This window comes from Ziziphus jujuba, chromosome 8, assembly GCF_031755915.1.
Source record: "Ziziphus jujuba cultivar Dongzao chromosome 8, ASM3175591v1".
Lineage (NCBI taxonomy): Eukaryota > Viridiplantae > Streptophyta > Magnoliopsida > Rosales > Rhamnaceae > Ziziphus > Ziziphus jujuba.
Genome location: NC_083386.1, coordinates 26,374,061 through 26,398,794, shown reverse-complemented (window position 1 = coordinate 26,398,794; position 24,734 = coordinate 26,374,061). Strand labels below are relative to the sequence as shown.

The 24,734-nt window shown below is 36.2% G+C and overlaps 5 protein-coding genes across 6 annotated transcripts; 2 read left to right on the top strand and 3 right to left on the bottom strand.

Moving 5' to 3' along the window:
• Window positions 1-688: 688 nt before the first annotated feature.
• On the top strand, window positions 689-4,747 carry LOC107414747 (ferric reduction oxidase 4-like). Its single transcript, XM_016022922.4, has 8 exons — window positions 689-968; window positions 1,105-1,201; window positions 1,308-1,493; window positions 1,582-1,816; window positions 2,733-3,060; window positions 3,184-3,424; window positions 3,534-4,240; window positions 4,354-4,747. Exons 1-8 carry the CDS (start codon window positions 815-817, stop codon window positions 4,491-4,493), a joined length of 2,088 nt encoding a protein of 695 aa, XP_015878408.3. The 5' UTR covers window positions 689-814; the 3' UTR covers window positions 4,494-4,747.
• A 756-nt stretch (window positions 4,748-5,503) lies between these two features.
• LOC107414733 (ferric reduction oxidase 2-like) lies at window positions 5,504-9,469 on the top strand. Its single transcript, XM_016022907.4, has 8 exons — window positions 5,504-5,699; window positions 6,062-6,164; window positions 6,247-6,438; window positions 6,570-6,804; window positions 6,890-7,217; window positions 7,314-7,557; window positions 7,762-8,456; window positions 8,591-9,469. Exons 1-8 carry the CDS (start codon window positions 5,504-5,506, stop codon window positions 8,728-8,730), a joined length of 2,133 nt encoding a protein of 710 aa, XP_015878393.3. The 3' UTR covers window positions 8,731-9,469.
• A 3-nt stretch (window positions 9,470-9,472) lies between these two features.
• Window positions 9,473-16,119, bottom strand: LOC107414754 (uncharacterized). Of its 2 annotated transcripts, XM_048470444.2 has the most exons (6): window positions 15,709-16,119; window positions 14,385-14,532; window positions 14,119-14,212; window positions 13,524-13,844; window positions 11,261-13,401; window positions 9,473-11,162 (listed from the first exon to the last, which is right to left on the bottom strand). In XM_048470444.2, exons 4-6 carry the CDS (start codon window positions 13,713-13,715, stop codon window positions 9,941-9,943), a joined length of 3,555 nt encoding a protein of 1,184 aa, XP_048326401.2. In that variant the 5' UTR covers window positions 13,716-13,844; window positions 14,119-14,212; window positions 14,385-14,532; window positions 15,709-16,119; the 3' UTR covers window positions 9,473-9,940. The 2 variants fall into 2 exon arrangements, with proteins under 2 accessions (XP_048326401.2, XP_015878413.3); XM_016022927.4 differs by lacking the exon at window positions 14,385-14,532.
• A 1,860-nt stretch (window positions 16,120-17,979) lies between these two features.
• LOC107414742 (proline--tRNA ligase, chloroplastic/mitochondrial) lies at window positions 17,980-22,094 on the bottom strand. The gene is made up of 11 exons (XM_016022915.4): window positions 21,688-22,094; window positions 21,498-21,554; window positions 21,178-21,288; window positions 20,895-20,981; window positions 20,686-20,799; window positions 20,388-20,594; window positions 20,143-20,280; window positions 19,551-19,712; window positions 18,891-19,090; window positions 18,428-18,511; window positions 17,980-18,318 (listed from the first exon to the last, which is right to left on the bottom strand). Exons 1-11 carry the CDS (start codon window positions 22,015-22,017, stop codon window positions 18,177-18,179), a joined length of 1,632 nt encoding a protein of 543 aa, XP_015878401.1. The 5' UTR covers window positions 22,018-22,094; the 3' UTR covers window positions 17,980-18,176.
• A 214-nt stretch (window positions 22,095-22,308) lies between these two features.
• Window positions 22,309-24,734, bottom strand: LOC107423596 (protein PATRONUS 1). Its single transcript, XM_016033183.4, has 5 exons — window positions 24,589-24,734; window positions 23,803-23,892; window positions 23,276-23,716; window positions 23,124-23,182; window positions 22,309-23,022 (listed from the first exon to the last, which is right to left on the bottom strand). The coding sequence occupies exons 2-5, from the start codon at window positions 23,858-23,860 to the stop codon at window positions 22,834-22,836; spliced, it is 747 nt and encodes a 248-aa protein (XP_015888669.1). The 5' UTR covers window positions 23,861-23,892; window positions 24,589-24,734; the 3' UTR covers window positions 22,309-22,833.

Genomic DNA, 24,734 nt, shown 5'->3' with positions numbered 1-24,734 from the left:
TGGCGTAAAGAATAATGATAAATAAATAAACTCAATTACAACGTCCTATTCATTATTGATGTCCTTAAGATGTGCATTAACACTTGCATCCATTCATGTCCTCTTAATAATGTTTTTTACTCACATTATTTTCTTAAATTAAAGAATTATATTATTACGTACATGTCATTCTTTTAAGAATTTTAGATCCTTTTTCTATCAATTTGGTGATATCTGTGGGACACACATCTGAAATTCTAAACGGAATTTTCGTTTTTGAGTAACTTTCTATATATTGAAGGAAAATGTGATTCATATATATATATATATATATATGTAAGAATTTTTCTTTTTATCGTAAATTAAGAGAAGTGTATTTATCAAAATGTGGTATTTAGTTTTCATGTATATATTCTTTCATAGAAAAGAGGATATGATGCATTTCTATATATTAATTAATTGTTTTATTCGTAATAAGGGATAAATAACATTATGCTCCTCTGGATAACATTTCAAAATGTATTTTATTAGGATACTTTCTTTTATTCATTCATACACACATACATACATACATACATACATATATAGATGTACATGTGCATGCATGATTCATGCTCGCTTTTTGTGCACATGATAGATATTGTCATGACATAATAATGTGCGTGCGTACGCTTGTGTGTGTGTGTACATATATATATATATATATATATGTTTGTTGGTTTGGATTAGGCATTGCATAGCAGTTTGAAACATTCACCGTGTGAAGGAGCTCTCATAGTATAGCAGAAAGGTCTCTTCTCCATTGACACCCTTGTGCAAAGCAAGCAAACACAAGATGGGCAACCAAACATTAGTCTTAAAGATGGTTTTGCTTGCTGTGTTTGTTGGGTGGTTGATGGTTTGGATTTTGTTGCCAACAAAAATTTATAAACAAACCTGGACACCAACCCTTAACACCAAGCTCAATTCTACATATTTTGGAGAACAAGGTTTTTGCAAATTTTTCTTCTGTTATCTCTCTTTGTTTTCTCTAGCTACCTTAAATTTATTTTTTCAAAATATTTAGAATGTTAATTTCTCTACTTCTTGCTTGCTAATTCACTTGTTGTAAACATCATTTCACAGGGACAAATCTCCTCCTCTTCTCCTTCCCTATGATGTTTATAGCAGGTTTGAGTTGTGTTTATCTCCATCACAAAAAATCCAAGTCCTACTTCAAAAGGTTACTACATTAATAGAAACATTTCATCTAAATCCTTCATTAACTAATTTCTTAAACTTTTCAATTAAAATATACTAATAATTAAACTTTTTGTGCTTATATTTAGTGATGTTTCAAGTCATCATTTGGCCTTCACAAGACGTCCGGTGCTTATAAAAGCACCTTTGGGAATTGTCACTGCAATGGAGCTTACATTCGCAGCCATGTTCATCGCCCTCCTGATCTGGTCTCTTGCCAACTACTTGTATGTCAGCTTTGGACACCTCCATATGCACAAAGTTGGAGAGAAAGTGTATGTAGTAGATTTTCTTCACTTTTATAAATATTAATTAACTTAATTGGCCAAACTCATAAGTACTAACGCAAATAATTAATGGCAGGTGGCAAGCAAAATTCCGAAGTGTATCACTGAGACTAGGTTACATTGGAAACATAAGCTGGGCATTTCTCTTCTTTCCTGTAACAAGAGGGTCTTCCATTTTGCCTCTTGTTGGTTTAACATCAGAGTCCAGCATCAAATACCATATCTGGCTTGGCCATCTCTCTATGATCCTCTTCGGTGGACATACCCTTGGATTCATCATCTACTGGGCCATGACCAATCAAATGGCTGAGGTTTGTATAAGCTAGCTTTTCTTGTTGATATATATTAATTCATCATCCTTAATTAGTCTCTAAAATAATGAGTCTTAATTTTTAAGTAATAATTTTGATTATTAGGGCTGTATATATAGCTGTAGCCGCACGGTAAGATATGGTAGATATGGATTCATGATCCCTTTTGTGTGGTTTGTAGAAGATATAATAGAGAACACGTGTTTTTGTACCTGTTCTCTTGTCCGATGGCTGACAGTGAGGAATCTCTGAAGTCCAATAATATTGCGTTGTTTTGTTCATTCGGAATATTTTATTTTATTTTATTTTTTTATCATGCATATAAGCATAATGGAGTTACCAGGACATGTAATGAAATATATATTTGGAAATAAATACCAGGACATGTACTGAAATATACTGAATATGTGTGTCTGCTTGCATTGATTCTTCTAGGCAAATGTTATTTAAGATAATACTGATTATGAATCTCAAAAGAAATGAATCAAGATGAATTATAATTTCATCACAATAAAAAAAAAAATTACAATATTTTTCAGAATTAGTAACAAACAAATAGTATCAAAAATTAGGCTTATAATTATCAGGAACAATTTAGCTATCTAGCCATGATATTATTGTATTGATTTTCACTGGTTTATACTTTTAGTATTGTATCACCAATATTGTAGGTAAAAGGAGCTCACAATAATATCAAGCAAAATATTCTTTCATAATTAATTTCTTTGATATATATAATATAATAAATGTAAGCACACAAATGTAAATTAACAAATTTTATTTTGTGTAATTTTGTGATCATTAATTAGGCTAATTTATTGACAATAGCATGTATAATATATTTATAAATAGATTATTGTTTGGATATATATATATATATATATAATTAAGGCACAGCATGGTTTTGGCGTTGCAGATGCTGGAATGGAGCAAAACATATGTATCAAATGTAGCAGGAGAGATAGCAATAGTATTTGCATTAGCAATGTGGATTACAAGCTTTCCTTGCGTAAGAAGAAAGATGTTTGAGGTTTTCTTTTACACACACCACCTATACATCCTATACATCTTCTTCTACATCCTCCATGTTGGTGTTTCCTACCTGTGCATGATACTTCCAGGGATCTTCCTCTTCCTCATCGATCGCTGCTTAAGATTTTTACAATCTCGAAATCGAGCTCGCTTGCTCTCTGCTAGACTTCTACCTGGTGGCACTGTTGAGCTTAATTTCTCCAAGTCTCCAGGTAATGAATTATGAAGGACCAATATTAAATGTTATGTGATTTTAATCTTTTTTTTTTTTAATTTTTTAATTTTTTTTTAATGTATGTAGATTAATATTCTGATATTTCTGCAATTTATTCCAGGATTAATTTATAATCCAACAAGCATGTTGTTCATAAATGTGCCAAGGATTTCAAAGTTGCAATGGCACCCTTTTACAGTTTCTTCCAACTGTAATATGGAAGCAGATGAACTCAGCATTGTGATCAAATGCGAAGGAAGTTGGTCTCAAAAGCTTTACAAACAAATTTCTTCTTCTTCTCTAGATCATTTGGAAGTTTCAGTTGAAGGACCTTATGGGCCTACTTCACTTGATTTTCTAAAGTAATTAATTAGTTCTCTGAAATTTAATTTATTAGCTGGCTTTCAGAACAAAAATTAATTTGTTTTGCTAAGCTTCTTGTACTAAGGTCTTATTTATCTGTCTTAACAGGCATGAGTCCCTGATAATGGTGAGTGGAGGTAGTGGGATTACTCCAATGATTTCCATAATCCGGGAGATTATTTTCCAGGTAACCAAACAGAACAGCAAAGTTCCAAGTCTCCATCTCATCTGTGCTTTCAAGAACTCAGACGATCTCACAATGCTAGACATCTTGCTTCCAAGCTCTGGGGCATTTGCTGATGAACTTTCCAGAATAGGGTTGCAGATAGATGCTTATGTAACAAGAGAGGAAGTGCAGCCTCCAAAAGATGCAGAGAAGCTCCCACAAACGGTACGGTTTGAGCCAAACCCATTGGACTCTCCCATTTGCGAAGCTCTCGGACCAAACAATTGGCTATGGCTTTGTGCAATAATCTCATCCTCATTTGTCCTGTTCCTCCTCTTCTTGGGAATTGTTACTCGTTACTATATTTACCCAATTGATCATAACACTGGAGAATTCTACCATTTCTCATTCATAGCTCTTTGGGACATGTTTTTGGTCTGTTCCTGCATTTTTCTAGCTTCTAGTGCAGTTTTTCTCTGGTGCAAGAGAATCAATGCAATGGAAGGGAAACAAGTACAGAACCTTGAAATATCAACATCATCACCAGCACAATTGTCTTATGGTGCTGATATAGAACTTGAAAGCCATCCTCTTCAGTCACTAGTCCAAGCTAGGAATGTCCATTTTGGTACAAGACCTGATCTAAAGAGTAAGTTTTTATGAATATAACATATATATAAACACATAATACAATATTTTCTGTTTCACTGTTAATAATGTTGGAGAAAGTGATTGTTTTTCTTTCTTCAATCTGTCTTGCAGAAATTTTGTTTGATTCTCAAGGATCTGATATTGGAGTACTGGTTTGTGGCCCAAGGCAGATGAGACATGAGGTTGCAAAAATTTGTTCATCTGGTTTGGCAAATAATCTGCACTTTGAATCCATTAGTTTTAAATGGTGATTCATGCAGTAAGTTATTTTCCGCACCAAGAATAGGGTTTTGTGCCATATACGTTGATCAATCCGTGTATAAATATAAAGTGGGGCTACTCTCTTTCTGGGGTTTTCGATCTGAATTGTTTGTAACTTGTATAATTATGTATGGGTTTCTCTCTTTCTTTCTTTTTTTTTAAAATATGATTTGCCTGTAGTCTGTATTAATGATACCTAGTGGGATTTCTTTTTCTTTTCTTCCCTTTTTTTTTTTTTTTTTTAAATATATATGTGAATTGCCTGTATTCTGTTTTATTATATAGTGGTATTTCTCCTTCTGGGTTTTCTCAATGTTTAATGCCCGAACTACTATATTATTAGTGAACTCTCCGTCTTGTAATTATTTATTGTGAATCACTAATATTATCCTTGACTTTGGCTTTACTTAAAATATTTCTTCAGTATTTTAAGTTTCAATATTTGACTAATTATAACAACTAATGTGAAACGCAAACCCATATGAATATTAAAATTAAGCTGATTCCTGAAATACTTATAACAAACCCAAGTGACTCAAATCCTAGCTAGAATTCAACTACTTCTTTTTTTTTTTTTTTAATCTAAAACAAAGAACCATGTAGGTTTTTTATTTGAGAAACTTTAATTTTGCAGTAAAGCAAAATGACATATATGCATTGCTTATGACAATTGCATTGGATGTATCACTAAAGCCAAGCATTGGGTATTCGATAGTGACCTTCATTGGTCACACTCTGCTCTAAGAGTACCAGTCAACTATCTGATTCACAAACCTTAATAACTTTTGACAAATAATTTGGATCGCTAAGTAATTAGTTTTTTACATGTGAATTCGTACAACGTAGACAGAGACTTATGTAATACTATTTTCTTAATCCATGGACTGCTATTTTATAACAACCATTATATATATATATATATATGTATGTATATATATGTAAGGATTTCAAAGAAACTCCCCCTATATGCAGTACAGTCATTCAAGAGCGAGTAAAAAAAATGGGATCAGCAATGTTAAAAGAAACTGGTTCTCACAGTGGAATGAAGAAGCTACAATCAGCAATAATGTTGTTTATAGTGATGATCTTTGTTGGTTACATTATGATTTGGATCATGATGCCCACAAATACTTTTTATCTGCAATGGTTGCTTGAAATTCATGCAAAAACCGATTCAACATATTTTGGTGAACAAGGTTCGAATTCAGAAAAAAAGCTTAACATTTTATTTCTCAGGTTTTGTTTAACTAATTTTCTCTTTCAACTTTTCGAATCAAACAAGTTTATAGCATCTTTTCAGCTTGTAGTAGTTTATAGCATTATATTAAATAGATAAATACCCATTTAACTTAAAAAGAAATAAACACTAGCTTAGGTAAAAATGCACTATGTTCTCTACCTCAGGAAAAAGGAAAACCAAGAAGTTCTGTTTTGCCTTCAATTCTTGGTACACTTTGATGACTAATTAAAACCAAAAAGTTCTGTTTTGCCTTAAATTCTTGGTTAACTTTTATGACTAACTTGCAATCAGGTTAATCATTTTTCTACTGAATTGCAGGTGGGAACATTCTTATTTACACATTCCCCATCCTTTTCATAGCAACTTTGAGCTGTATATATCTTCATATTGGAAAGAAAAATGTAGATAGCAACAGAGAAAGGTACAAGATTTCATACTTCTCTCTATTTCATGTTAGCTTTAAAATGAGAGTATTGCTTATTTTGGGTATTTCTTGCTCACAGTGTGATGAAAAATGCATATTGGAAATCTTGGTCAAGACCTGTGCTAGTGAAAGGCCCACTTGGAATTGTTTCTTGGATGGAGCTATCCTTTTTGACCATGTTCTTTGCACTACTGGTTTGGTCTTTCTGCTCTTACTTGCATGATATGCTTGCAAATATCTCCCAACAGGCAGCAAACAGCGGAGTTCATGTGTAAGAAGGAATCTTTCTTCTGTCAAAACTGATCTTCACTTTTATATTCATTAATTTTCTGTTCTGTTATCCTTTGTAACTCAAAGGGGGCAGAGAGATTGACTGTATTTGAAAATCAATGAATTTGGCAGGTGGGAAGCTAAGTTGGAGATGTCCGGACTAATGCTTGGCCTGGTTGGGAACATTTGCTTAGCATTTCTCTTCTTCCCAGTGACCAGAGGATCTTCAATCTTGCGTCTCATTGGCCTAACATCAGAGTCAAGCATAAAATACCACATCTGGCTGGGGCATATTGTCATGACCATCTTCACAGCTCATGGTTTATGTTACATTATATTTTGGACACAGACAAATCAAATTTCAGAGGTGAGATAACATGTACTATGAGAAAATAAAATTTGCATTGTCAGATAAATGCTTGCAAACTCGATGCCAATTCTGGTGGATGCAGGTGTTCAAATGGAACAAAGTTGGCTTATCAAATGTGGCTGGAGAAGTAGCTCTGGTCTCTGGATTAGTAATGTGGGCAACAAGCTTCCCTCGGATTAGACGAAAGATTTTCGAGCTCTTCTTCTATACTCATCATCTCTATATTACCTTTGTTGTCTTCTTTGTTTTACATGTGGGGTTCTCCTACACTTGCATTATGCTCCCAGCCTTTTACCTCTTCTTAATTGATAGGTACTTGAGGTTCTTACAATCCCAAAAAAGAATTCGTTTGGAATCAGCCCGGCTTTTATCCTGTGAAGCTGTTGAATTGAACTTCTCCAAGTGCCCAGGTAAAGGACACAAACACAAAGTAATGATTAGTATCATAGTAGCTTTGATAGAAATCAGAAAGCTGTACTGATTTTTTGTGTATAATGTCACCAAAGGATTAAGCTATACTCCTACAAGCGTTGTCTTTTTAAATGTGCCTGGAATTTCAAAGCTACAATGGCATCCCTTTACTGTTACTTCTAGCAGCAGTATGGATCGTGATAAGCTAAGTGTTGTAATCAAAAGTGGAGGAAGATGGTCCCATAGTTTGTACCAGAGATTATCATCACCCTCACGAATTGACCGCCTGGAGATCTCTGTTGAAGGACCTTATGGACCTGCCTCAACAAATTTCTTAAGGTGAAACAACATCACACTACAAAGCTAGTTACTAAGTTTTGTCATAACAGAGATATTTTCCGTCTAATCACCATTTCCAAACAATTTTACCGTGCAGATTTGGAAAATCTAGTATATAAGCAGCAATGAGACACTTGCAATTTTCAAGCTAATTTTTTTTTCCAAATAAAATATTAAAATGACGTGTAAAACCTTGTGGTGCAGGCATGAGATGATTGTAATGGTGAGTGGAGGAAGTGGCATTACTCCTTTCATCTCCATTATTCGAGAGCTCCTCGTTAGATCCAACCATGGGGGCAACAAGATTCCAAGCATTCTACTTATCTGTGCTTTCAAGAAATCTGAGGATCTCACAATGCTGGACCTTGTCCTCCCAGTTTCAGGCACCAACTTTGACATTTCTTCTTTGCAATTGCAAATTGAAGCCTATGTGACAAAGGAGAAAGAGCCTACAACAGATAACCACAAGCTTCTCCAAACCAGATTGTTCAAACCAGACCCATCAGATGTCCCAATTTCATCAGTACTTGGTCAGAACGGTTGGCTGTGGCTTGGCATGATAATTTCAACTTCCTTTGTCATTTTTCTTCTTCTCATTGGCATCCTCACAAGATACTACATATATCCAATCGACCATAATTCCAATATGATATACTCTTTCTCTTCTAAAAATGCACTAAACATGTTATTCATATGTGTCTCCATAATCACTACTGCAACTGCAGTTTTTCTATGGAACAAGAAACAGAATGCAAAGGAAACAATGCAGATTCAGAACACCAACATGCCAATACCAATGACCCATAGCGTTGCTGATGATAGAGGGTTGGAAAGCCTTTCCCACCAGTCTTTTGTCCAAGCCACTCAAGTGCATTATGGAAAAAGACCTAATCTCAAAAGTAAGCTACCTTTGTCATACAGACAAAAGGTTTTGCAAAATAAATTTCCGAGTCAAATGATCATCCACTTTCAACCAAAACAATCCCACAATATCACTTTAACATTACACATAATATGCCCATGTATATTACAGGAATATTGTTGGAGTGTGAAAGCTCAAGCGTTGGGGTTCTTGTTAGCGGTCCAAGGAAGATGAGGCAACAAGTGGCTGCCATATGTTCATCTGGCTTAGCCAATAATCTACATTTTGAGTCCATAAGCTTCAGCTGGTGATCCCAAGAGGGAAAGCGTGACTATATAATATTTTGTTCCAAAAATTATTGTACATGCGGAGGAATTTGTTTGTATATATTCATGTTACCGCCAGGGGAAAAAAAAAATATATATATATATATATATATAATAATACATTCACCAACCAATTTATTATCACACCCCAAAATTCTCCTTTGACCACTCGCCTAAGGTGGATTCACCTTCAAGGAACTTGAAGAGTATAGAGCAGTTCAAAAAGAAATTCAACCTCTCCAAAGCTAAAGATATTCCCCAAGACCATGGAAAAGAAAGAGGCAGCTTCACTGTTATGCTCTCAAAGATTTCAAGTAGGGCAATTTTACCACTTAAATAAAATTATTATACAACTTGAAAATATATATATATATATATATATATACAAACTGAAGAAAAATTCGTTCAAAAGAGAAAACTTCATAAAGGAAAAGAGTAATCTTTTCACGTTGGTTTGTTCTATTCATTTTTTTTTTCTTTTTTTTTCTTTTTTTTTTTTTTTTTGAGTCCATAACTTTTGTCATTTTAGAGACAGAGAACCGATAATTTTAACATAGATAGACTTCGATGATTCTCACGGTGCCTTGGCTGCTATAAACTGTCTTTTCTCGGATTTTTATCATTTGAGACATCGATTGTTACTAAATATAAACTTTGAAGGTAACAACATTTGAGAGAGAGGGTAAATGAGATCGAACATTAAAAATAAAAAGAAAAAAAGAAAGGCTTGTAATTAAAAAGCATAGCATTTTGCACTAATCATTATACTTTTATGACCTCAAAAGAGGTAACCATTGCCACTGTTGGCACAGAAAAAAAAATTCCTAAAAAGAGAAACATTAACCATGGATATTAAAAATTAAAAAAAAAATAAATGAAAAACCACATCAGGCCTAACCAAAAAATTTTTGCCAGAAGGAATCAGAGAGGTGAGAATAGCTTCCACAAGCAGTGCCAGCCGCAGGGAAGGTAAACCAACGAAATTCACATGCTCTCCACCGCAGAAAAGAAAGTCAAAGATGTCCCCGAAAGAGCACAAGAAAAGAAAAAAAAAAAAAAAAAAAAAAACTTCTATCTACCAGAGAGTGTTTAACCCGATGAAGAAGACCGGTATAAGGACCCAAAGATGAACATTTTCCTCCCAGATCACAACATATCTCCCAATCCAACTTATAATAATCGACTTTGATATAACTTAACTGCTGACCTTCTTCTTTGCTACCTCTCCAAGGTATATACTCCTAGGCCGTCTCTCAGCACCACTACTATCACACTCATTGTAGTTATGAGCATTTCTTGACACAAAACAATCATCTTCATCGTATCGAAACCGCCTGACAACACCATCGGAGTCATAGCGCCTCACCCGATGAATGATCTCATGTTTCCTTCTTTCATCATCACTTCCTTCATATCTCCGCAACCTACCACCTCTACCCATCTCAGGAAATCTCGCAGGTCGAATCATCGGTTCGAAATAGTCATCTGAATTCAATCTCCGTGAGGAACCCACAGAATCAAACCTTTGGTTCTGGTGAAATGGCCTTGCTGGTAATCTCCTGCCCCTGAAATGATCCACACCATTATTAGGATCATCAAACCACCTGGAATTATGTTGTGGTGGGGAAAAGCGACGTCTTGGTGGCGACAAGAACTCCTCATATTTTGCTGCAAAACCATGCTTCTGAAATGGCAGTCTCATTCTCTCTACCCTTGCTTCAAACCTATAATCTGGTGACCTGCTGCTGCGATGTTTTGGAACCTCATCTCGTTCCCTTTGCAATAACCATCCACCAACAGGAGACCGACTTCTTGATCTGGACTGTGATCTCTTGTAGGGTCTTTTATAGTAAATAGGTCCTCTACTAGGAGGGGAACCATGATCTCTCCTGGGAATCCGATGTGGCACATGGTAAGGATATTCATCAGAAACATTGGGCATTGGTCTGTGGTACTCCTCCCTAAAGGCTCGACCAACCCCTTGAGGATATCTTCTAAACCTCCTCCTATCAGGACTTGTATCTCTCACAGGTGCCATTCCCCTATGCGTATTATGTGTATCATCCCTATTGGATGGCGATCTTCTTCTAAGTGGAGGCCGGAAAAAACCATTTGAGGAAGAATTTATTGCTTGCCTATGAATGTGGTTATCAGCCCCGCCAATCCCTGTTGCTTCTGCATGTGTTGCATATCCACGGCCCTCAATAACACTCTTTGGTCTTGGGCGCCCAGAACCAAAGGAACCATGGCAAGTGGGTGACACACGACGCTTTGAATCCCAATAAGCCAGTGAACTATTAGCCAAATTGGCACCTCCCAGGTTTCTACCATGCATCTGCAAATCAGATCTTTCTTTTCCCATAGAAAGATCAGAACCAGTCTCCTCATGCTGAGAACTTAACTCAAAATTGCTGGATCTGAAGCATAAAAGTAATTGACAGTTAAGCAGAAGTCAAACTACTTTAGAAAAGGGGAAAAGAATAAGTAAATAAAATTTATGATCCAATGAATTTACCTGTTCCTCTGTACAGTAGATAATGATCCTTCAATGCATGAAAATTCCTTCCTTGATGCCCTTGAGCAAACCACTTTGGCAGGGGAATCCTTGTCATCAAACCCATCCAAGCAATCAGCAATATGTTTCCCGACCATGTAGCCCTCAGTTATTTCCATGATTCTGTTTGACGAAATTTCAGAACCTCCATGCAATTGATCAGAGCCAGAAGTTCTAGACTTTGAGCCAGCTGAAGATTGTTTCAAAGCTTCTCCTGCAGCACCATGCTCAGTTCTTTCAAACACATTCCCCTCTTTTTTCCTTCCAAATTCTTCATCACTGCAATCCACTTTCTCTCCAACTTTCTCAGATAAGTAGTCTGCATCATCATTTTCACATGTATCAGACCCATAATCAACACATTCAGCTTCACCATCCTCACAGTCATTATCCTCCCAGTGCACATCAGATTCCCTCAACTCACCATCCTCATACTGAGAATCATAACCAGCCTCAAACTCCCTACCATTTTCATTGTCAACAGTATCATCCTTATCACTAATATCCATGTCATAGCTTTCATCATGGGTATCTTCTATAGCCACTTTACCCAAGCTATTGCCAGAACCATCACCATATTTGTGGCATGCCTCATCTGAGGTACATCCAACTCCAGTTTCCAGATTGGGTTTGGGGTTTCCTGAAGACTCATGCATCACTTCCTCAGGATTATCAGTAAGAGCCATAGAGGCTTCTTCAACTTGTTCCTCCACAATTGCTGTAGCCACTGGTTGCCCATCTCCCATAGATACTCCAGACAAACATGTATCTTCACAGTTAAGTTCAGTATTGTTGACACACACTTCCTCTGCTTTAGCAACAGGCTTGACTTCAAGGGAAACAGGCATTAGTGGGATACAACTGTCTGCACTCACCATTTCTTGAGGCAATTTTAGCTCATCATTCAAGCTCGATGCAGAACCATCACAATCTTCATTTTGAGTACTATCAACCTTGCAAGCCAGCCCCTCTGATGGACAAGGAACAGCTTTACAAGGTTTTTCTTCTAAGCAATTGATTTTGTCATCTTGTACACCCAAAGAAATATCATCTACAGTTTGAGTCACAACCAGACTTACAGGCGATGCTTTCTTGTTTTCCTCCAAAAACACAGAGCCTGCAATGATATTAGATTCTGGGCAGGAAGAACCATTAACCGATAGAGCATCAACATTCTGAGTCGGACTATTTGTATCCACACTATCACACGTGTAAGATTCCAGAGGCTTATCAGTTGGAACACATTTATCGTTGTTCCCGTCAGTACCAGAGCTTCCTTCTAACCTATTTTCCTCATTTTCAAAAGTAGGCTTCACTGGACTTCCAATATCAGTTTTAGTTTCACTAGGTTCCTTCCGTATCTGACTTGCTTCCAAAACCTGCAACTTTTCAGCCTGTGCATCTTCTACAGCATTTGTTTGAGGATCCATAACCACCGTATCACAAGGTTGCTCCCAAGCATCAATGGGAACATTTAAGTCCCAGTGAAATCTAACATCTCGTGAAGAAACAGATCTTTCAGCTGTTGTGTTATCCTCTTTAGGATGAATTTCAACTTCATTGTCCTGAACAGATGAGCCTTCCATTGTATCTTGGTGTACTGTGTCTATCAGAGACGAATCTGTTTTTTCCAATGATGCAGTTGTTTCTTTAACGGGTGTTGCAGTGTTTGATTTATCTCTCCTTTCTTGTGTTGATTCTTCAACCATAGGAAGGTCTTCTGTGTGATTGCAATCATCACTCACACTGTTATTACAGGCAGCTGCAGCCAGTATTTCAATACCAGAAAAGTCATCACTGTAACAACAATTGTCATTCATCTCCTCTGGAAAATACCCATTAAAAGTTCTATCACCAGCACCATGGCCAAACCTACTAACTTTAGATGCGTCAGCAGCAACAGCCTGTTTCTTGGAAATTGATTTAGGAAAGGAAAGCTTGTCTGAAGAATATCGCCCATCCATAAGCTGTTCTTTATCTTCACAACAAGGCGAAGATAAGCAAGGTGGTGGTGATGGAGAGAGGACCATAAATCTCCTTTTCTTAATTGGTACATGCTCAATGTTGTCACTAAACCGTCGGCCAAGGACAGCCACACCAAGCTGCAATGCAGACAAATATAAGATATCTACCTCATGAATCACAATATGGGGATAAAAAATAAAATAAAATAAAAATAAGAGGGACAAACAAGCAAAAATAGAAATAGGCAAGCAAGAGAAACCTTCTCAGATTCAGAAACAGTTGGGTCTAATGGGTTTTCACCACCCTTATCCGCTAAATCTCCATCAAATTTGGGACTTCTGTCAATTTGTTTCCTTGAACGCCTTGTTGACCTCTTATAGCCTTTTGATACCGTCCAAGTCAAGTGAGGATTGATAAAATTTGTAAGTTCCAAGCCTTTTGCACTAATCATGCTTGCAGATATGGATCCTATCCCATCAACTGGTGATCCACCACAAGTTTTGCAGGTTCCCGTTGTTACTTGCTTTCTACTTGACACCAGAGTATTGGGTACAACCCCAGTGCAAGTACACAAATGACCCTGCAAATTCAAAGAAAAACAACTTTAGCTTACACTCCACCTTTGAGTTGCAAACGAATCTTAACATTCCATTAATTCAACAGGAGGTAAGTTATTATCCTGATCCTAACGCATGAGGTCATAACTACTTGCTTCTTTCAGTGAATAGACAAGGTCAATCGTTGCATCATCCAATTGGTGCAGTCATTGGTATTTCCTTATCATTGAGAATATGAAATCTAGTTCAATAAAGCAGAAAATTATAATGCGATGACAACAGTAATCCTTTACTTACTGTTGACTTGGCTCCCCCAATCTCGCCAGATAATTGACAGGAAACTTCTTTGCCAGAATTCCCTATCTTTAAATAAGTTTAACACCTACTGTACCTGCAAAAGGAAGAGATAGATCAGGGAAAAACAAAAAACAAAAAACAAAATAAAAAACCCAGTATGACAATGCAAGAAGATACAAGATGGAGCTACTACAATTAAAAAACAACATTGTTATGCCCAAATGCTGTTAACAAAACTGCCAACATTTGCCTCCACAGGCAATTACCTTGAGGCAGATGTGTTAAATCAGTTTTGAAGGGCCTGCATATACTCCCTCAGTTCAGAATGTAGCATTGAACATAGCAGGTTCCTAATGCTCAGAACCAGGGCTTCTTTTTGCAACCATAAGATTTAGTACAACAACAGACATTCCTCTAACAAAAACAGAAAAAAACAATTCATTTAAACTAGTTGTTTTTAACACCCAAAAAAGTATATATTCAGCACAGGGTTTTTTATTTCATTATTTCCTCCAAATTAATTGCTGAGTGCAGAGTGAAAACTTCATTATCATTTTGCTATACACAAGGCAGCCAAGCTATTTCATAACAATAACTTTGAACTTTTCCCACTTATCACTGACCCAAAATCTTCGAATTCAATATATACCATCCAAAGCTTGAGACAACTAAGAAAAAGAAACAGACTCCTGGACTTTGAATAGTAAATAATAGCCTTCAAATTTTCTTTCAAGTCCTCCGATGCAGATTGGCAATTAGACTATTAACGATTTCAAGTCCTGTACTGCAAGAATGAAGTTGAAGGCCAGGAATTTTCTATGATGACAAACAAGGGCATTGATAATTCCGCTTACAAAGCAGAAATCACCCATAACCTACAGATCCAATCATATAAAATTAAAATTATATATTCAAATTGCCTAGAAAATAATTTAGAAGATGCATCAGCAGCCTTAGCACTATCCATTAGCCTCCCGTAAAAGACCCAATTATTTATTCAACGCCTGGCGGATTCACAAAAGGGTTTTCAGAAAAGCATGCCAAAGAACATCCACCGCAAAAACCTTCAAATACATCCGAGGCAACAACAAGCTTTGGCTGTGTTTCCGAGACGAGAACCAAAAGCAAATCCTAAATCATATAATGGATAAATCACCAGGATCGAGGCACTTTGCCCCTTTTATATCACTATCTAACCCTAATTTTGTAAATCTACACAAGTCTCTCTGTCATATAGATGAGCTCCTCTTTGGGCCCCCTTTTTATTTATTTTTTTTAATTTTTTTTTTTTGCTCTAAGCCGCGACTTGAAGAAGAAAAACCTGTCGGCCTTCAAGATCTCTAACTCATTCAGTCCTAGGCGTCTTCGGAACCGAACAATTTGGAGATTTTTCACAAATCCAGAAGCCAACATAAAAGCCTATCCATGGATTCGTAGTAGAGTAAAAAAGCCAAAACCATGGAATTCCTTTTGGATGTTGTCGTTCCACTGAACGAACTTGATGATGATGATGATGATGATGATGAAGGGGAAAAATTAACCACAAAAAAGCGCAGCGAAATTTATCAAAAGGCTTAGGGTTTTCAATACCTGTTTTCTGTAATTATAAATTAATCGCCGCCACAATCGAATCGATGAACAACACGAACGAACTCAAATCTCCCGCAGAGATTTCAAGCACCATAGAGCGCCCTAACAACCAAATCCTTTAAGAAAAATAAAATCTCGATGAAGAACCACAAGCTTTTATGCGTTTCGAATCTGATAGCTTCTTCTTCTTGTTTCGGCAAGGTTTTTCAGAATCACGGAACACGAATCACGCCGATCCTGATCGTTGATTACGGACCGTCTGATTAGCAGACCTTCGACGATAATCACTGCGCCTTGGCGCTTCCGACTTATTCCTTTTCTTCTTCTTCTTCTCCACCTTTTTCTTTCTATTTTTTTTTTTCTTTTTTTCTTTTTTTCTCCTTCGTACCTCCTCTTCTTCTCCCTGTTTGGATGAAAATCATAAGAGATCCATCACCACGTATTTATGGCCCTCCCTGTTCCTAAACTACCCTAGCCAATTTTTCAATTCCCTTCCATACCCTTTTATTTTGTTTTTGATTTTTCTTAAAAAAATAAATAAAATTATATCAAGCCAAGAAATTTAACGAATCTCGAAGTCTCGGATTGGCTGCGAGCCTGCCATTGCAGAGTCAATCGTCAACAGTGACCAATCAATTTATCACAAAGTTTTTATTATTAAAAAAAAATCAAAAATATGACAATTTAAAGGGCAATAGCAACTATGAAAATAATTAAAACTCATTCACCAAAAAAATCAAAATAATTAAAACTCGCAGATATGTAATTGATTTAATTAAAAAAATGATATGATAAATGGTTTTATTTTCATTGTGGTGGTTTCATTTTAGAAAAATACTCCACTTACCGCCTCTCTTTTTTTCTATATTTAGTATTTTCTTTGAGAAGTTAAAGAAACAGGGATGAGCCCACCCGTGTGGATCGAACGCTAATAACATTTATTTATCTTTTATGACCATTATAATCACCTCCAAAAACCAAAAAAGCAATATGACATGTTGAAACATATTTTAGCTTCTATTGTTTATTAAAAAAATGGACATAAAAAACATTTGACATAAATTATATCAGAATATATACAACTGCAAAATTTGGAACATAAAACTTCTAAATTATTTAATTTATCCTTATTTAGTAGCCTTTTTTTTTTTTATGGGCTGAAAATTCTTATTTACCAGCTGCAACATCAATTTGTAAAATTTCTCAAAGGAAATATGTGAAAGAAATTGGCTAGAAAGCGATAATACTCGTATCTAAAAAGATAAGGAGTTGTCATATGTCAACTTTTGGGAATCCTTTGGAAATAATTCCATTTATAAAAAATAAAAAAGTGCCCATAAACAACAAAAAATTTTAAATATATCCATTGATAATCTTTTATCAATGTTTCTATTTCTTTTTTTAAAATTTATTAAACAGATTATAGGCATCTTCAATCTGAGTCAGTTTTCATAGAAAACGGTTAGCCAAACTAGACCATACAACCAAATAAACAACACCCAATTCTCTATTTTATTTTGCTAGAGTTTTCGATTCTCTATGACCACCACCATATAATTCTTTTCTCTTCTGATTTTGCACTTTATCCATTTCGTATTATGCTCATATTGCCCTAAAAAAATAAATAAAAATAAAAAACTTATTGTAAAATATTATAAGAAAAGTAAAAGGAAATTTCCACTCTCCTTCCGCGTAACTTTTATTCCACGGAAGGAACCCCACCCACTACAAAGTAAGGTCCCACAACACTCAAAAAAAGTCAACTTGATTCCCTTCCCCTCCTGTCCAGGAAATAGTCCAACAGCATCGTAGCCGTCCATTTCAATCATCGTATCACATACCATAGGCCCCAGCCATTGATCCAGGGTCCAGATTTAACCAATCTGCGTAGCGGAACATAAACAGGAGGGGATCATACCCACCTGCTTTACAACCCCGACATCCCTTTCGGCGTTTGAGAGTCCAGACAAAGCCGTTACGCATATTTGCAAAGGCCCTTGATAGCAACACCTTCTCCTTAAAGTCTTTAGAGTCTTTCCAATATGCCCTCAATTTATGCTTATTGAGCTTTTATGTCACTGGATTTTTTACTTATTAAGTTTCGAACCAATGGAGACCATAATATATATATATATATATATATATATAATCGATAAAAGGGGAACAACAAGACAACACCAAAACAGCCAGCATTATTAGAAACTAGAATACAATCAAAATTTCTATCTGATTGCCATTTTCAGCAGCTGAATCTATCTGGCTATCCATCTGTAAACTCAAAATCCCGAGATATTAACGGACCAAAAATTCTTAAAAAATAAACAACAATATTTTAATGAATCAAGTCAATCATCAAAGTTGGCAATTCATATATTACAGATTGAACAATGCAACCTAAAAGAAAAACCTTACAGATCTTAAGGGAATTGACGGAGGCTAGACACAATGTCACTTCAATTTCATAATGCTTAGTATGATTTTGCAAAAATGGCTACTTCCTCAGCTGGATTACCAGTCATCAGACATGTTTTAACCCCTTGAGGCTGTTCAAAAGGAAAACACCTAATAGTTGCCCCTGTTTCTTCTTTCACTTTTAGCTCATCTGCATCACTGTATCAATAATAATCAAAGTTCCCCTTAGCATTGCAACTGCACTCATGGGTAATAGATAATTACATGATAAACATATATTATAGTTGATATAAATAAAAAGATCTACCTGGCTGACCAAGGACCCCTTGCCCATTTTCCCTCGGAGATTGCCACTTTGAGTTCTTCATATGAGGTCACATCCACAATACTACTGTAAAAGAGCACACACTTTTCTGTTAATACATCTTCCATAATTTTGCTCAACACAGTTCCACACCCCTAAATCGTTGGCTATCTACAAACAATTATAAGAATCTACAAGATGCTGCTGGCTTAAATTCTCATAGAGGAAGCAAGTTGGCAAGGATTTTAAAACTGAAAACACAGAACAAACGTGAGAACAATGTTATAACCATAGAGAATAAAATGTACTATTACTGCAGATTCATGGTTCTTCAGTATCCACAGAATTCATTTCACATATTTAATTTTTTAGTGTAAAAATATTTTGTAGATGTTGAAAGCTCATATGCATTTGATAATACCAACATGCAAAACTTATACAGAAATGTTGGGAATAAAATATGCACCTATCTCGAAAAGATGTTGCCCGCCCCAAAAGAGATGATTGGATCTCATCTAATTTATCCTTGACATAGGCCTCTAAACTCAATGGCTCCATAGATACTCCAAAAACTTTTCCTTGCTTTCCAGGAACATCTCTTCTTGATATCACCACACTCTGACTAGAAACATCACGAGGACCTATTTCAATCCTTAAAGGGACTCCCTAAAAAAACTCAAGGTTAGTTCTTGAGCCGATTGGGAGTAACTGTACAAACTATTCAGGAAACAATTTTTTTCTCAAGACAATCAGTTATTACCTGCTTACCCATGAAAAAAAAAAAAAAATTATAATGCAATCCAACTATCTCAATGCATAAAACAACACCATAGGCACCCAAAACAGAAAATAAACTCATTGTCTAAAATCTAGTATGGAGTATGGCAAGGTAAGGCCAATTTGATGTTCATGGACAGAAAGGTTTTCGCTGTAAATGTATATCCGATATATATCAAGAAACTAACTTCGGCACAAATCACAAGCCCTTAGAACCATAAAATAAAAAATAAATAAATAAATAAAGGCCTAGGCTTTTAAATGATGCTCAAGACTTTTGTTTTAAAATCATAGAAATGCTATGCTACCAGCAAGGATAGCAATTTATGTTTTATTTTCGAGTACAAACCTTCATCTCCCAGAAATTGAATTTCCATCCTGGCGTCCTCTGATCAGTGTCATCAAGTTTAACCTTAATCCCTGCAGTTTGCAGAACTTTTTTCACAGATGATGCAGCATCTAGAACCACTGCCTTGTCATCATCCTTCTTCCAAATCGGTACAATCACCACCTAGAGGACAATAAACATACTGAGTGGTAAAACACAAAGGATGCAAACCAAACAAGTATCTATCAAAAATAATAAAAAAGTAGGATCCAATTTCCTGAGAACCAACTAAAAACATTAAACATGTAGTCATGTAAAACATGAAACAAACCAATACAAATAGGCTATAGAAATCATTACAAGTGCACATAAAATGGCCGGCATTAACAATGAAACAACAAAAACAAAAAATTGTACTGTAATTAAATATTATTTTCCACTTTGTTTTAACTATTAGGTTTACATAGTTAAAACTCACTTAGGAGGGCATGTTCTCAATAATGAGTTTAGATGGGCTACTGGCTACAGTGGATGAGGCTGCTATCATTGGCATTGAAATGAACCAACTAAAATCACTATAACAAAAATACATGCATAAATACTCCAACTTTACCTGTATTGGTGCAATCCTTGGGGGAAGCATTAAACCTGTATCGTCTCCATGGGTCATGATTATACCACCAACAAAACGAGTACTAATGGCCCATGATGTCTGCCACACATGTTGCCGTTGTCCATTTTCATCAGTGAACTGAAACAGTAGAACTTTTGTCAAGTTTTGCCATTGTTGAGGAAACATAAAAATGAACAGGAAAGGAACAACCATCAAACATGGAACTACAGTATCACGTCAAATACCTGTGTTCCAAATGCACAAGAGAAGTTCTGCCCAAGATTGTGGCTAGTCCCAGCTTGTAATGCCTTCCGATCACCCATCATAGCCTCTATCGTATAGGTCCTAACAGCACCAGCAAATGTTTCCACTTTCGATTTTCGACCTGCAATGACAGGTATGGCGGCTTGCTCGTAAGCAAATTTTGTATAGACATCAATCATCTGCATAGCCTGCAGTTCAGCAGCACCACCACATTAAAGAAACATGATACTACATTAAAACTAATAAACAATAGCCACCATTTTTAAATACAATGCAAACCTCTTTTTCTGCCTCTTCTGGAGTAGCATGAGCAGTATGACCCTCCTGCCAGAGAAACTCAAGAGTCCGCACAAAAGGTTTTGTGCGCATCTCCCATCTTGTAACATTTGCCCACTGAACCATATTAAGCAAAGTAAAGATGCAGTAGAGTTGAACAATTTCTAATGATAACAGCAAAACCATGAAAGTAATGGAATAAAGCATTGCACCTGGTTAATCATGAGAGGGAGATCCCGGTAACTATGGATCCATTGTGTGAACATGTGATTTACAATGGTTTCACTTGTAGGTCGAACCTGCCAGAGCCTCAGGAAGTGCCCAAATCAAAGCCAAACCTTAGGTCATGGTTTTTCAGAAACTTATACATGGAAATGTATAATTTTAGCGATATTTTCAACTAAGCACCAAAACCTATATATACATATATATATATATACACACACACATATTGAGAATCACAAATGATAAATGTTGTAAGATAAGGTTGCATACCACAAGTTTTTCTTCAAGTTCCTTTCCTCCACCAATTGTCACTAGTGCTAATTCCGGACTAAAACCTTCAACATGGCTAGCTTCTTTTTCTATGAAGGAATATGGTATAAACTGCATAATTGATCGAAAATCCATATATCAAATAACTACGAGAATACATTCCGATTGTACACTAAAAGAATCACACATTCCAAGAACCCACTTCAAACTATTCTGGTCCTTTATTGTCAACTCCCAAATAATTATGTGTGAAGGAAATCCCAACAAAAGTTTGTTCGTTGAGTTCAACTCCTACTAGACTATAATAGAAACGTACAAACCTGTGGGAAATACATATTACTGTGACCAGTCTCCTTGAACTTCACATTCAAATAATCCTACAAAACAAGTGAAAAACCATACCAAAAAAATTAAGGCAAACCAGTCACAATACCAGAGCAACAAAATTAACGTCAAGTTCCTGGTTTATCTTCTTGTTTCCAAAAGAAGAAGAAGAAGAACTTTCATTACCTGAATCGCTTCCCAAATGGCGTAGCCGTACGGACGAATGACCATGGTCCCTCGTACGGGACCATAATCAGCAAGCTCCGCCGAATCGATGACGTCGAGATACCAAGCATTGAAATCCTGCGACCGAGGCGTCACGGCCCGGTCCTGAACTCGGTTCCTCTGACCGTCGACTCGGTCCTCGGTCTTCGTGACCGTGCTCTGCGCTGAGAAGCTAGATGAGAAAACCGGACGACGAAGCTGCTGACTACGCCGGACGAACACCGGATAACGGTTAGAGAAAGAGGTAGTGAATAGCGAGGTGAGAGCAGGCAGTCTCAAATTGACAACCATTTCGGAGTTGGTTGGGGGTTTTTGGGTTTGGGTTTGGGTTTTGGGGCTAAGAAAACTCCGACACAGATAGAAGTTCTTGATGTGGGGATTAAATGGAGGTGACGATTCTTCTACCGTTGATTTTTTTTAATCGTACGGCTGGAAAAATATCATTCTGTAAATAAGTCAAACTGTTTCTTCCGCTGGTCAGCCTAAAGATGGGCCACTTGTTACAAGAACTAGAATTAGTAGCCCATTGGGCATGTTCAAGAATGCAGGGGAATCCAAATAGGTTCGTGAATGTGGACCGAATTCCAAGCTAACCATTTTGTGTAAGCTTCTAATTGAAATTTGAGAGTACAAGTAATCCAAATCAAAGCCCATGTACAAAAGTCGAAGAGAACAAAAACTTAGGGGAAACAAATATCCAAAAACATACCCAAAAGACTGAAGAAAGAAATACAAACCAACTATTACAAGTATTTGACAAGAAAAACATCATCCTCTAAAGCTCATTGTGTTTTCTATTTCCTTTCCAAACAGCATTAACCCAAACCTATGCATATGGAATTGCAATAGAACATGGGGCAATATCATTGGCTGAATACCTGAATTTCAATTGAACAAACACTATGAACTATTAAGAGAAACTACAGAAACAAAGTTAAGAGAAATCTATTTCATGGTTCTGGTTGGCATACAATTTTCAACATAATATGAACAAACAATAGCAGCTCTACTGAGTTTCAAACTGAAACACTACACATATTTAACACGATATTCCTTCCTAAATTTGACCATCAATTCCTAATTGTTATAGCATCAAGTCAAGTTGAATCAACGCTTTCTTAATTCAGGTGTCTCCATCAAGTTAAAATTGCTGTTCTCGTAGTCATTCCAGAGGCTACTGCAATTTGATGATTTAGGAGTCTTGCATGGAGGAGAGCTCTCTTTCCCACAGTATTTATCTTCAATCATATCTTCATCCATCTCTTCCAATTCCAAATGCCACATGGATTTCTCAATCTGCAACAAGGAAAATCAAAAACAAGTTGTCAACGATCAGATAGGAATTCTTAGGAAACAAAACCCCACAAAGGAATGAAATGCAAGCAATGCAAACTTACTTCCATTTTGCTTGACGCTGTAGGTATTGCCCTTGGAGAAGCAAACTGTTTTGAAGAAACTGCGCAAAAAGAACATATATCAAAATGGTTCAAACAAATTGCCACATAATATCTATAAATGTGAAAAAAAGGTATACTTGCTTTGCCAATACCTAGCCCAAGTGTATTCAGAAACTGGTCTACGTCCATAGTCATAGTCTGGGCTTTAATACATTCCTGATGGTTGTGAAGAAATCCTTCCTCCAAGATACCACCATTGGGACAAACAAAATCTTCTTCCACAACACCAAGCTTCAAGTTCTGCTTCTTCTTTGATTCCTCCTGTAGATTTGGCTTCCCAGAGTTTGAAATGTCAGAAAGTGCTTTCCTACTACCTGTCTGCACTTTGTCAAAGGCTTTGAAGCTATTCTTCTTAATGCTTGAATCTTGAATTGCTTCAATGAAAGCAAAATTCTTGGGATTTGCCTTTTTTGATGGCTGAGTTGGAGCAGGCTTGCCTGAGTTTGATAGATCACCAAGTGGTTTTCTTCCACCAAGCCCTCCTTTCTTCTGTGATTTCACTACATTATTAGCCTTTCCCCCAGCAGAAGCTCCTGCAGCATATTAGAATGTCAGGCCAGAAACAATAAAAGTACTTTCTTACCACTAAACAAACAGCACAGAAGGAATGGTAGAGTACCATTGTATCGAATACTCAAGTTCTGATCTGGAATTAGACGACCAATTTTGGATGCCATTACTGATTTGTGCACAAAAATTCCACTAATTTCTGCCAAATGTAGAAATCAAAGAGAACAAAAAATAATAAATTCCTATATATCCACATTCATCGAATCCAAGAAGGGAAAAAATAAAAAATAAAATAAAAAATAAAAATAAAAAAGTTAAATAAACAAGTAACCAAACTGAGTTTGGAAGGGGAACGGATCTACAACAACATAAAATTGATGTTCCCACGGTCATTTTCCATAGTGTACTTGTATCTAACCCTAAATTTCTGTTTCTAACGGTACTCATTCTTCAATCCGGAAATTTAACCCTAGAGTACAACAAATCAGAAAACCCATAGATGATACAAATGGAAAGACAAAATCATTTTAGTGTCTGTTTGTCTACTTTCAACCCTAAAGAATGAAACACCCCCAACAACTCAAAACTTAATTTCCTACAAATTTCTCAAATTTTCTCACACACCAAATGGTACTCATTCTTCAATCAGGAAATAAAAAAGAATTAACTAATCGAAAGACAAAATCTCTTTAGTGTCTATTTGTTTTCTTTCAACCATTAAAAAATGAAAACCCAGAATTGAGACTCTACTTTCCTAAAAATTCACAACCTTTCTCACAGACCAAACGGCGTGAAAATTTTCCTAGAAAAGTCTTACAGTGTTTTCCTTGGAGTTATTATTAATGAAGAAAATTAAAAAATAAAAAAACCAGAAAAAGAATTTGAGAAAACTCACAAAAGATTCCACCAAGAGATCGTTACTGCTATTCGCTGAGAGATTGCTTCGTTTCCTCTGCAAAATCTTGCTTCTTCTTTTTGCCTCTTTTACTTGATCTTGTTTCGTTTTCTCTGATAGTTTTTTCATTCCCTAGTCCTTTATAA

Coding starts and splice junctions, on each gene's coding strand:
- LOC107414747 (XM_016022922.4), top strand. CDS start 815: ATGGGCAACCAAACATTAGTCTTAAAGATGGTTTTGCTTGCTGTGTTT. Junction 969..1,104: donor TACATATTTTGGAGAACAAG/GTTTTTGCAAAT, acceptor ATCATTTCACAG/GGACAAATCTCCTCCTCTTC. Junction 1,494..1,581: donor CACAAAGTTGGAGAGAAAGT/GTATGTAGTAGA, acceptor AATTAATGGCAG/GTGGCAAGCAAAATTCCGAA.
- LOC107414733 (XM_016022907.4), top strand. CDS start 5,504: ATGGGATCAGCAATGTTAAAAGAAACTGGTTCTCACAGTGGAATGAAG. Junction 6,439..6,569: donor GCAAACAGCGGAGTTCATGT/GTAAGAAGGAAT, acceptor TGAATTTGGCAG/GTGGGAAGCTAAGTTGGAGA. Junction 7,558..7,761: donor GCCTCAACAAATTTCTTAAG/GTGAAACAACAT, acceptor CTTGTGGTGCAG/GCATGAGATGATTGTAATGG.
- LOC107414754 (XM_048470444.2), bottom strand. CDS start 13,715: ATGATTAGTGCAAAAGGCTTGGAACTTACAAATTTTATCAATCCTCAC. Junction 13,402..13,523: donor CTGTTTCTGAATCTGAGAAG/GTTTCTCTTGCT, acceptor TCTGCATTGCAG/CTTGGTGTGGCTGTCCTTGG. Junction 11,163..11,260: donor TCTACTGTACAGAGGAACAG/GTAAATTCATTG, acceptor TTTATGCTTCAG/ATCCAGCAATTTTGAGTTAA.
- LOC107414742 (XM_016022915.4), bottom strand. CDS start 22,017: ATGGTTGTCAATTTGAGACTGCCTGCTCTCACCTCGCTATTCACTACC. Junction 21,289..21,497: donor GTAATATGTATTTCCCACAG/GTTTGTACGTTT, acceptor TCAATTATGCAG/TTTATACCATATTCCTTCAT. Junction 18,319..18,427: donor AGGGGTCCTTGGTCAGCCAG/GTAGATCTTTTT, acceptor TTATTGATACAG/TGATGCAGATGAGCTAAAAG.
- LOC107423596 (XM_016033183.4), bottom strand. CDS start 23,860: ATGGCATCCAAAATTGGTCGTCTAATTCCAGATCAGAACTTGAGTATT. Junction 23,183..23,275: donor TCTGAATACACTTGGGCTAG/GTATTGGCAAAG, acceptor CTTTTTGCGCAG/TTTCTTCAAAACAGTTTGCT. Junction 23,023..23,123: donor CAGCGTCAAGCAAAATGGAA/GTAAGTTTGCAT, acceptor TCCTTGTTGCAG/ATTGAGAAATCCATGTGGCA.